At 42.9% G+C, this 12,372-nt stretch overlaps 2 protein-coding genes across 2 annotated transcripts in view; both read left to right on the top strand.

The window, feature by feature from the left end:
• Positions 1 to 3,343, top strand: dhh (desert hedgehog signaling molecule; the record flags this gene model as incomplete). The annotated part of the gene is made up of 3 exons (XM_080015866.1): positions 1 to 303; positions 2,119 to 2,380; positions 2,471 to 3,343. The coding sequence occupies 3 exons, from the start codon at positions 1 to 3 to the stop codon at positions 3,268 to 3,270; spliced, it is 1,365 nt and encodes a 454-aa protein (XP_079871992.1). The 3' UTR covers positions 3,271 to 3,343.
• Positions 3,344 to 11,435: 8,092 nt separating this feature from the next.
• Positions 11,436 to 12,372, top strand: part of kmt2d (lysine (K)-specific methyltransferase 2D) — a gene marked incomplete at its 5' end in the record, with an annotated part of 35,532 nt that continues 34,595 nt past the window's right edge. The window contains 2 exons of the mRNA XM_080015201.1: positions 11,436 to 11,484; positions 11,634 to 11,745. Of these exons, the coding sequence (XP_079871327.1) occupies positions 11,436 to 11,484; positions 11,634 to 11,745 (161 nt within the window). The remainder of the gene's footprint in view (positions 11,485 to 11,633; positions 11,746 to 12,372) is intronic.

Below are 12,372 nucleotides of genomic sequence, written 5' to 3'. Positions count from 1 at the left end.
ATGAAGCAGACCTGCTGGTGGGCCCGCCTGGCACTGCTCGCCGTGTGCACATGCACATGGCTGGTCCAGGGATGCGGACCAGGTCCGGGTTACGGCCTCCGCCCCAGGCCCAGGAAGCTCACGCCCATGCACTACAAGCAGTTTGTCCCCAACTTCTCAGAAAACAACCTGGGGGCCAGCGGGAGGGCCGAGGGCAAGATCACACGCACCTCGGAGCACTTCAACGAGCTGGTGTGCAACTACAACCCGGACATTGTCTTCAAGGATGAGGAGAAGACCAATGCGGACCGCTTCATGACCAAGGTGAGACATGTGGGGTGTGATGGCCGTGTGTTTTACCTCCGATTGATCTCTCTGTTCTTATCTTATCAGATGTGCCTTGCTCCATGGAATAGTTCAGTAGGTGCGCCTTGTTTCCATTGACTCTGGTTAGATAATACATACTAGTTCACATTATGTGTAATGTTTTGGGTACAGCCTGTTTCACACATGCACCGAGGATGCTCTCCCTCCTTCAGGACAATCCCCTCTACTGGATGATAGATTAACTACATTTTCCAGCACGTGATCAGAGGGCATATTTTACAGTGCCCTCAAAATGCCTTGGCACCTTTACCATACAATGCTGAAGAAGAAAACGCAAAATCATGATTGAATGAAAAACTTTTTTTTTTTTTTACTTCATACTTTGAAGTATTTACCCATGGCAAATCCCTGGACATATAAATACACATTCAACACAGGGTGTCTAAGTTTTATCTACACATTGACTCCTTTCTAAAGATAAGAAGATCAGGATGTAATTCAACACTACCCTCCAGGAGATTGAGTTCCCGGTTGAGGAACACTTCCTTTTAATCTTTAACTAAAGTATTTGTTATCGGTAATAAAAAACGATTCCGCTGACTGGTTTATGGTGTGCGTAGCGCAAGGCATGTACAGATGACATACTTAAAAAGTGTATATAAAATTTAAATATGCCCAGCAAATTGGATCATATCCTCGCTTAATTCAATTCCGTTTCAGAGGTCAGTCAGCTGACTACAGCTGCTTTGCTGTAATTTCCATGACTCTCAGTGATTTTTATTGATGCAAATCTGTGTTCCCACCCCTCCCCAAGTGATTCTATGTGAGGTCAATTTGTGGTTGTGTGTGTGCCCTTCTGATGCCCAATGTGAGGACTTTTCAGGGTGTGTATGTGTGCATATGACCCTCTGTTGCCCAGATGTGAAAGACATCCTTTGTGTGTCATTTGGAGACTCAGAGGGGTCGCCTATACTAAATTCCCACTCGCTGAAGTAATGGCACCGTTGGAAAAGCCGCTATTGTCGTTCTGACAATGAAACGTCTCTCTTCAATGGCATCGCGAGAAAAATGTACCCAGTTTGTTTTCTGCCCCTCTCTCTTTCGCACTCGTGCTGTCACATTCCCAAGCGGATGCCCATACATTCCACCCCTCTGCCCGCTCTCTCAGCATCACCCTCTGTGAGCCTGCGTCCATCTCTGTTCTCTCGGCCTCGTCAAAGTTCTCCAAACATCAATGGTAGACGTGTCCCAAGCGGGTACGCTTTTAAACATGACGATTTGAGTGCCTCCGAGTGCCTCGGATGCTGACTACAAAAAAACGCTGACATTTCGGCATGCAGGGGAGTGTTTCCGAACACCTTCTGACCAAATGTCGAATGGCCTTGATTATGCTGTTGTCCTGGAAAAGAAAAAAAGGGCAAAAGAATGTGCCAAAGTTGGTACAGTATAGCTTTGTTCTTGTGACTTGTGAAGCAAGGAGAACTCAAGGCGGCCTTTCGCAGACTAAAGGAGGAATTATGCCACGGCGTCAAGAGAAAGAACCTGTCATCCAGAGACAGAGAGATAGGCGTTATAATTACTGCAAAACAATGACAAAACTTTACCGCAGTTATTTTCATGTTTGCATGGGGTACTTTTGAGGGCGCTTTCAGACACGGGGGAAGCACGGGAGTTGGCGTTACACCAACCTGTCTGGTGAACTTCATGCTGTCCGATAATGATTTCTATTTTACATGAAGGCCCTTTATTTATCCTTAATACTGTTCCAAATTATACCTATCATCTCTCTGGTTTCTCTCTTTTTCTTTACAGCGGTGCAAGGACTGCCTGAACAGGCTGGCCATAGCGGTCATGAACCAGTGGCCAGGAGTGCACTTGCGAGTGACCGAGGCGTGGGATGAGGACGGCCACCACCCACCTGACTCCCTGCATTATGAAGGCAGGGCGGTGGACATAACCACAGACGACAGAAGCACAGAGAAGTACGGCCTGCTGGCACAACTGGCCGTGGAAGCCGGCTTTGACTGGGTGCACTACGAGTCCAAGTACCACGTCCACTGCTCGGTCAAAGCCGGTGAGTGCCAGGAAGCCTAGACGGTTTGTAATGTTCTCCTCAATCCAACGGTTTGGTTGTCACGTCTTAAGTTGTTGCCTTTTCTTACAGATCGCTCTGTGACCGTGGAGAAAGGCGGCTGCTTCCCTGGCTGGGCCTGGGTGAGGCTTGCCGGAGGGCGGCAAAAGCCTCTGTCCTCCCTGATTCCCGGGGAGAGGATCATGGCCATGTCTGCAACGGGTCGTGTGGTGTACAGCCAGGTCCTTGTGTTTCTGCACCGTGAACAGGAAAGCAGGTCTACTTTCCTTGCACTGCAGACTGAAGATGGGAACAGACTTGTCCTTACCCCGCATCATTTAGTCTTCCTTGCACCCCAGTACAGACTGCAGCACAGCGAGTACCAGGCCGTGTTCGCCAGCAGAGCCAGAAAGGGCCACTATGTTCTCGTCCACGGAGCAGGTGGCCAAGTGCGACCGTCTCAAATTCTCTCCGTGTCGGTTGAGGAGGGTGTGGGGGTCTACGCCCCCCTGACAGAAGACGGTACTTTGTTTGTGAACGGGGTGCTGGCATCCAGCTACGCCATGGTAGAAGAGCACAGACTTGCACACTGGGCATTTGGACCTCTGCGACTTCTCTCCTCCGTCACCCAGCTGCTTTGGGGAGAGAGCCCGGGGCATCTGCAAGGCACTGCAGATCAGAAGGGCAATGTGGGTTCACGGGTGCAAGGCAAAGCAGGTGGAAACGGTAATAATGACTTTCAAAAGAGCGATGGCAACTCGACTGCAGGTTTCAGAATGGACGTCAAGAAAACTGACTCTTTGCAAAGACAAGGCCCAAATGTTCATTGGTATGCGAGAGTCATGTACAGTTTGGGCCGCGTCTTTCTCGACTCAAGGGCATTTCATCCTTAAGGACAATAAAGATAACCACGGGTACCTATATCCAACTGAGGTTTTTCCACATATTTACACTAATGCCTTCAGTTTTCCCTCTTTTCAAAACATTATGCACTGGAATGGCTTGTTTGCTACGTCCACACTGGCATTTGCATTGTAGTGTATAATAAAAGAATTCATACAATGGTCATATTAAATGTCAGATTGAATTTTGTGACACTGAATTTACATGACTTTATAAATGCTGGCTTATATTAAAAATGGTCATACCATATTCATTTGTACAAGATGTAACATTATGTTGAATAAATGACGACAAAACATATGCACAAACACACACATCATTTTGAGGAAATGGGCATTTTGTTAAATTCTTCTATTCGGAGTCATCTTTTCCTTTGTTGGCCAAATTGGATTTGCTGCCCTAAGAAATATGTTATGAATTTGTCCGGGTTCATAGTTGTTTGAGCATTATGTGTGTTATGGAGGCTAAAGCCTTTCTACAGAAACTTGGTTGAGCAGGCAGGTTAATGAGAAGCTTGGACACGTACTTAATATTCTTACCCTCCGACACTGCATCTCAGGAACAGCCACTCTCACGGCCAACAATGGACAGTAAAATCTATTTGAATGATGCACTACCCATTTTTAATAATAATATTAAAAGAGCAGCCAGCTCCCACAAAATATTGTTTGGCTTGTTTTAGTTAATACCAAAAAAAAAAATCTACATTTATAAATGCTCTCTATTCAGAGAGCTAATTTGTATTATATATATTTGACTATGTTGCAGATCCACCTTTTGTTGTTACTTTACAAATGCTGTCAAATATCTCTTGCAAGTTGAACTATTTAAAAACCTAATGTTTTGTTCAAACACAATTACGCCCTCTTGTGGCGAAATTGACATTACTTTGAATTGAACTCTTCACTTTATATGGAATTCTTTCTGTTGAGTATTTAGTTGTTAATCACAATCACTGAGAAAAATATATAGTTTGCAATTTAAGTATATATGTTATAGATTGTGTGTGTGTGTGTGTGTGTGTGTGTGTGTGTGTGTGTATATATATATATATATATATATATATATATATATATATATATATATATATATATATATATATGTATGTATGTATGTATGTATGTATCTATGTATGTATGTATATAAATGAACAATGAGTCAGACTGGAATGATTAATTCAGCAAACTTGAATGTAGAAACTTTGACGGCCCTACAGTTTGTCAAAATGATTCTCTAAACACCCATGGTTCTACGCAAATCATAGACTTGAACGTATTTCATAGATGTTGAAAATGGCACAATAACAAAAACTGCCATAGCCCCAGACCCACAGTTGGTGCTGGGCTGCAGACAGCTGTGGGGGTTTTCTTGAGGATTATCCTCAGGACACTAGAGGCAGATGGGACAGCACCCAGGCCACTCACTGGCCAATGGGAGACAACCAGGGATCTAATTCCTCCCTCTGTTTACATCCACCGCCCAATCACTGCACACACACACGGCCTCTTCCAACCAGTCTCAGCACCAAAAAATCTAATCCAATCTGAGTAAAGCTGAATGGGGAGTTAACTAATCCCTCCTGGACACCTATAATAGCATATTTTCAATATGAAAATCTGCTCACCTAATACTTTTTCTTTAGCTATCTGTCTCATCTATTGACCAATGAATCACAGCATTTTGACTTTTTCAAACAGAGGGCCTATGCATTGTTTATGACAATAATGACAAAGGTTCATCATATGTTAAATATGATAAAATGGTGTATTTTGCTTAGAATACTGAGAAAAATGTGTTCGGTGCCTTTGAATCTCATTATGAATTAAATATTAAACAAAAGTTCAATAGTCAAGCACTAACTAGCCATCTGCCTAAAGGCTCTTGAATAAGTCAATGAAACTACATTGTTTATCATCAAATCAAAAAAGTATGTAGAATAATTATGAAAGACTTAACATTTAAGGGCTCAAGTTAAAATATAAAACACTTTGCTTCTCTGCACTGCATGTCCTCCTTGGAAAAGACCAGTATTAGCATTCGTAGAATTTATGGATATTGAACGGACGCATTTGCAATATTTCAAGTAAAATCCACCCTCTAGGCCACCCTGCCATCCATCACAACACTTAATTCATGGACATTTGAGCTGATTGGACAGTGCAGGAGTAGGATTTAGGTTGAATCCATTGTGCAAAGAAAAATAAAAAATGCTTCAAACAAATATAAGATCATAAGCTGTGACCAAATTGAACACAACAACATGGCCTCATGGCATGCATGTGGAAAGGGCAACATGTTCATGACAGTCCCATAAAACAACTGAATAGTCTGGCAATAAATCGAATAGTCTTAATGTATGGTGATTCACTGTGTCTCGTATTTCATCATCACTACTGTAGGGCTGAATGAATAATTCAAATATAATTCCTTTTCTGTTCAGACTCTTGATCCTTTGTTTGTCTTACATCCAATGAATCTCTGTCCACCCCCACCCCCCTAAAATAAAATAAATCCCCTTGTTGGATATAAATACAGTACATTAAATACTTATTGTTCTGCATCGCCACCAATAGTATAATCCTACCTGTATGGAAATTCCCAAATTGAAAAGTCCGATTTTAAGCTTGACTCTGGGCGCAATGCATGATAGGATGCATTTGAATACACTAGGGCCGACATGGCGGTCATATTTTTAACACACTGAATGCAATTTCACCTTCTTAGAACTTAAAAGTCTTGATATGTGGAGCACTATGGTTTCTGATATTTTCTATATTATTCTTCCGATTAATAAAAAAAAATAGGTACCCCTTGTGTTGTAATGGCATGTTCTTTACGAGGGGACAATGTGAACGAATGAATGAACAAACATGAAGGGATGGGATACTTCATGTGCACCAGGGGATGAGGGCGAAGTTGTTCAGCAATGTTTAAATGCAAGTGGGGGGAAAAACCCCCAGAAAGAATGGAACGGTAGACTAACATGGGAAATGAGCTGCCAGAGCGAAAGAAATTACAACACCTTGAGGTTTAGCATTAAAAGCATTATAATTAGAATATTTTTTGTGATAGGACGGCAGTGACTGAAGATTCAAGAAAGCTTTGCCACACACGTCACACAAGTGCACTGATGAAAAAGGGGGAAAACGCCAAAGGCTTTTCACAACAAACAGCCCATAAAATCGAAATCGAAACAAATACCTAACAAGCGAAAAATATAAAGAAATAATTATATATAAGCAAAATAAGAATAATAAGCAATAACAACAATAATATGCAAAAATATTAACTGAAAATAATAAGCTAAAATAATAACATTAAGCAAAAATAACAATAAGCATAATAATAATAATAATAATAATAATAATAATAATAATAGGTAAAGATCATTAGCTAAAATAATACCCTTAAGCAAGAATATGTATATGCATATGAATGTAGTAGTCTTTATCAGACAGCAAAATGGATGCGTGGTACATCGCCGCGTCTTCGTTACAATCTAATAAAAAATGGCTTCCCTGTTATTTCCGAATATCTAATGAGATCCGTTGTGAAACGCAACGCTTTACCATCACGCTTCGCCTTCATTTCACGCACGGTCCGGTCTCTCGGCGCGCACGCTCGTCACCCCCCCCAAAAAAAACAACAACAACAAACAAAAAAACAAACAAACGCGGAACGACGACGCTCGTCACGTCGACATCCAGGTGCATTTGCGGGGAGGTGTCCGCGTGGTTTGTCTACGTTCAAGCGCGTCTGCACGAATATGGATTTGACGTAGTCGGTATTAGCTAGCGGCGCCGGCTCCCGCTCGCCTCTTCGCGGGGTGACACGGGCTGCATGGTACCGCGTACTGTATAAACACGGTATAAATGCGTGTACCGTACTGTGCAGTGCATCATCGGTCTGTATATTTCTATTCACCGGTATCGCTCTACAGGTCAACGCTGCACTGGACACTGTTATCGTGATCTACTGTACACTCCGTTCCATACTGTAAATACATGCATATGTTGATTATGGATCACTTTTTGCTCATGTGTTGCCTATATATATATATGTATATATATGTATATATGTGTGTGTATGTATGTGTATATATATATATACACACACAGTTTTCTTTTTTGCTTTTCCTGATTGATTATTGTGAGCTCCTTCCTCCTACTTTACACCGTTTTCGGAGTTTGCCCTTTAACGCTCCACTGCACCGCACGTGTGCTGACCGCATGCGACTGATACAAAAAAACTGTTGAAATCCTGAAGATCTTGACGATGTGACGGCGCACACGGGGGGACCCGAGACCAGGTCGAGCTGCAAAGATCTGGCTGGATGGATGGATGGATGGATGGGTGGGTGGCTGGGTGGGGTGGACACACAAAAACAAAACAAACAACAACAAAAAACCCATAAAGTGATGCACCAACTAAGTTTTCGGGCTGTTCCGCGAATCGTTTTCCCGCAAAGTTGCGACGGCGGCTCGATCGACCTGGCGAGCGACGTTCCAGCGGGGAAGCTAGCGTAGCGTAGCTTAGCTTAGTTTAGCTTAGCACGCTCCAGCCGCGGAGCCAGTTTCACATGCAGGGAGCTGGTGGTGAGAGGTTCGACTGTTTCCTGGAGATTCGGTTCCAGGAGAGTGACTCAGTTAAAAAAAAAAAAAAAAAAAAAAAGATAAACGATAAAAGAGTCGTTCGATTTCTTTCCGAATCTTCGTGCGTTGTATTTATTTGGTGTGGTGCGCCGACGAGGGAGCGCCTCCTGTGAACGATGAGCAGAAGAGTCGGTTCAGCTCTTTTGGAGACCGAATTCTTGCCAAAAAAAAACAACCCAAAACAAAACGAAAATGCATTAATGATGTCAAAAGTTTTAATTTGGGGATTCAAGATTCAAGATTTTCATTTGTCACATACATGTACATACTTTCATACATATATGCAGTGAAATGTAATGCAACGCACCCGGCGGTAGCACACAATATGTCCTAGGAAAAGAATAAAAGTAAAAAATTCCTTTCTGACAGACCGACTAACTGAGGTGCGTGCAGTGTGAAGACGGAAATAATTGACTTTCGTCAAATAAAAAAACGTTTTTTCGCTGAATGCAAATTACAAAACACATTCAACGTGAATCACGCCAAAATGACTTTGAACATTACATGTAACTTCATTAATAATTCAAACAACTGATACATACAATAAGGATTACAACAGTCATCAAAATGAGCACGTTTGTTACGGTGTCACCAAAGCCACATCAATCCATTTATTTTTACATTGATCAATCGTGTGTATTTTCCTTTTCCTCTGCTCGCACATTGCAAACGCTATTATAAGCGATCTGTCCGGCACTCGGATCCGTTTGCGGATCCAGTGTAAAACCGACGTTAGTCATTTAAAAATATCCGTTCTGTACGAGCGGATCGTTCGCGAACCCCACATCTATTAGCGGCTAAGCTAGCAAGGCGTCCTGGGGACTCCGCTCCAAGTTAAGAAGACCTTTTCCTTCCCGTGCTGGTGGGATGTTGAGCGGGGCGCGATCGCACAGTACGACGGTGCTGGTGGACTTTGCGGCGAGATAACGTGTGGTTCGCCGCCCGGTTTAGCTGAAGCCAACCGACCCATCCAGTTGGAGGACCTTCAGTCCGCTCGCTGCACTTCCCCCACTCCGCTCCGCACCAAAGCCGGCTAGCCGCAGCGTTAGCCCGGCGGATAACATGAAACACCCGTCCACGCTCCGGGACGCGGCGCGGCTGGCCCGGTTCTGTTGATGTCTGCCCACTCCACGCACACACTGTAAGGTGAGGGGAGCCGGTTGTTTCTTTCGCGGGTAAACGTTAACGGTGGCTGCACCATACGGCTTCCACTGGGGGGGGGGGTGCGGCTAGTCGCTGGGAAACAACACACACTGGCTGTTGGAGGGCTCACTTGGTTCACAATATGCTGCGTGTTTGTAAAGTTTTATTGTGACATTTTTTGTATCTTGATCCAACACCGTGTATCTGTGGTCCAGTCTCCGGTCTGTTTGACCTTCCGGGTTCGTTAGAACCCAGTGTTGTCGGTTGGTTTTGGTTTGTCATTAGAGACTCGGGCTCGGGCTAATTCCTGGATCGGAGTCAGTCCTTTGAAGTCAGTGTTTACACCGAGCAGTGCAACGATAATTCAACTTAATGGCATGATTTATCACAGTGGGCGCTGAGGAATAATTGGGGGAAAGTGTCCATTATTGACTAACATACATGTACACACAGGCAAGGCAAGTTTATTTGTATAGTACAATGCACAAGGGTGATTCAAAGTGCTTTATATAAGGCATAAAATACATTATATAAACCAAAGGGGGATAAAGGCATAGAAATAAAACGCCCAAAACAGATTAAAAAAAGATGGATAACGCAGATAAGACAAATAAATATGCATGCGTATAATCTGAGATCACAGGACAAAGTGCAATGTAAAACATACTCAGCAGCGTTGATCTGTTGTTAACTACATATCTCCATATGGATGTTACCACTAATAATACCATTGTTATAATTGTTATTAATAGGGCGTTCCTGGGTTTCCAATATACAGGGGTTTTAATCTCAACGCTGGTTCTCTGTGTCGGAGTCGCCATGGATGTCGAGAGCATCAAAGAGGAAGACCGTGTGTCTCTACCTTCACCTTAAGCCTCTAACACGAGGTGCTTTTTAACCTTGTGATTGAGTTTCCTTAGTATGGCACAGTTTGATTTATTACCACTTCAGCTGCGATTTGTCTGGCTGTTCACTTGAGAGTTCATTCGGCAATTGTAATCTGGTTGGTGCAGGTGTCTCGCGTAAACCCATATTTGTGTGTAAAAGGGAAGATAGTTTTCCCAAGCGTATGACGCTCATACCTCTTTAATTGGGACGCGTTTCTACGATATTCTCCAGTCTATGGATGCACGGTTGATGGAGGGGTGTGCGGGAGGGGGTGCAGCTGTCCTCCCGCTTCACTATGTGGTTCCCTATATCTACGGCATATCTGTGCTTCCCGATCTGCAAAACTCTAGAGTGGCTGTCCTTTTGAGAATCGGACAAACGGGAGGCAATGAGACAACAAATACGCTGTTTGCAACTTAAAACCTTATTTATATGGGCCCGATGGTGGAGGCGTTAATGGAAACGTGCGGGACTCTATGGACAATGGCGAGTCGTGTGTTATCACTGTAGAGAGGAACGAATCACTACTTATGGCACCGGCTCGGCCCTTAACCAATCCACATCAGCTGTAACACACCACGTATATTTTCTTAACCGACCGCCGGTGTAATATCCACGGTGCTATTGCTCTAAATGACACACAGCACGGAGCGGGTTGCCGTCTCGTTGTCACGAATAACACCTCATGGTTCCCGTGTCGTTTCTTTGGACAATATTTTAATAACGGCTGGCGGAACTAAGTTTCCAAAGGCGAGGGTTTACCACGGAATGAACGCTGCTGCAACAGGAAGTGCTCTACGCGGAAGTGGTATTTTCTTTGTGTACCATATTTTATGGTTGTTTTATTTATGAAAACAACGTTTCCACTTGTAAAATATCCCTATATCCCGTGTCGTTTTTTGGCCGTGTTGGATTATGCGTCGCCGGGTACACGCACATTTGAACGGTAAAATATTTATGGGTGTCTCTTGAAAAGCTGGCGCTATTTTCATGAATTTGCTTCCATTGCATCGATGCGAGCCAGATTAACGCGTCGTAAGGACATCGTCTAAAGTGAGGGACGAAAAGAACGTGGTTTTCCGGCAGCTGTTTACAGTGTTTTTATTTTTATCTTTTTTATTAACTGAGCAAAAATAATTTTATGCTGAGGTTTTTAGTTGATGGGGCAACTGGAAGACTGGTGTGTTTTGGTACATATTGTGAAGTTATCCAATACCTTACGCCACTGGCTGCAGTGCGAATAGTAAACACCTGGGAACTGAGAAGTGTTGTGTTTTACACTTCTTATCTACCTCAATGTATATATTTTTGTTGTTGTTTTTGCTGTCCTCAGCCAGTCTATCTGTAGCAGACAAAGGTCTGATGGCACTGTCTCCTGTATGCATGCCAGACATGGTTTGTTTTGAATTTGAAAAAGTTTCTTTCTTTGACTTTGCAGATCTCTCTCAAGGGGATCAAATTCAGTAGAGGGGATGGATGAGCAGAAATCAAACTGCAAAGAAAATAACTCTGAACCAACAGGTAATATAAGCTTGCCTCTGTCCTTCCCCATCTTTCTACTTTATCCTGGTGGTTTGTTATATTCATAAGAATGTTTCCAAATAAATGTACAATATTAATAATTATGTGTTGGAATTATACCCAATTTTTCCACTATAAACCTTTTTTAGCTGATGATGGCGTCCCTGCAAAGCAGCCTCCCGTGTCTGGGGAGTTATCAGAGACACCTTCTTCTGCAGAGGATGTTTCTGATGCTACTGCTGCCATTTCCAGCACACCTTTGTAAGTTCCTTGTAAAGAAATCTATCTTGCAATGCTAACTTTTCCACTACTTATTCTGAATCCCAAAATGTAAGAATCGGCCAATAGGGAGCTCTGATAAGATCAATGCAATTCAAGCTTGGTACTGGATTTTTGTATTGGTTATATTTTCAGATAGAGATTTGCCATTGTAGCCTGGTGTTGGACAAATAGCCGATACCAATATTGCTGTCTGTCCCAACCCTATGTATTAGTCTCTCGTTCTTGTTATTTCCTGTTTTCCATTATATTACCAGACCTGCTGACTTGCATACATTTTGTGTACCAACTACGCAATTCTTAGTCAAAATACGCAGCTACAAAATGCCAGCTGAAACGAAGCAAAAAAAAAAAAATATATATATATATATATTTTTAATTTAATGATGTCAATCAATACAAAACAATAACCTACATTTATTGAGTATTTATTGTTCTCTATCCCCTCCCTCTCCTCTCAATCACTCCATACCCACTGATACGCAGCACACTGAGCACAGCAGTACTTTATTATCCTACGAGCCATAACGCTGTATTGTGAGGTAAAATGGGAAGTGGGAGAGTAACACTCAAGAACACAAATGTGACCGTAATGTTAGCATACAACGT

Source organism: Zeus faber, assembly GCF_960531495.2.
Source record: "Zeus faber genome assembly, chromosome: 15".
Classification (NCBI taxonomy): domain Eukaryota; kingdom Metazoa; phylum Chordata; class Actinopteri; order Zeiformes; family Zeidae; genus Zeus; species Zeus faber.
Note: the sequence above shows the minus strand (reverse complement) of the source record. Positions and strands in the feature narration are given on the sequence as shown.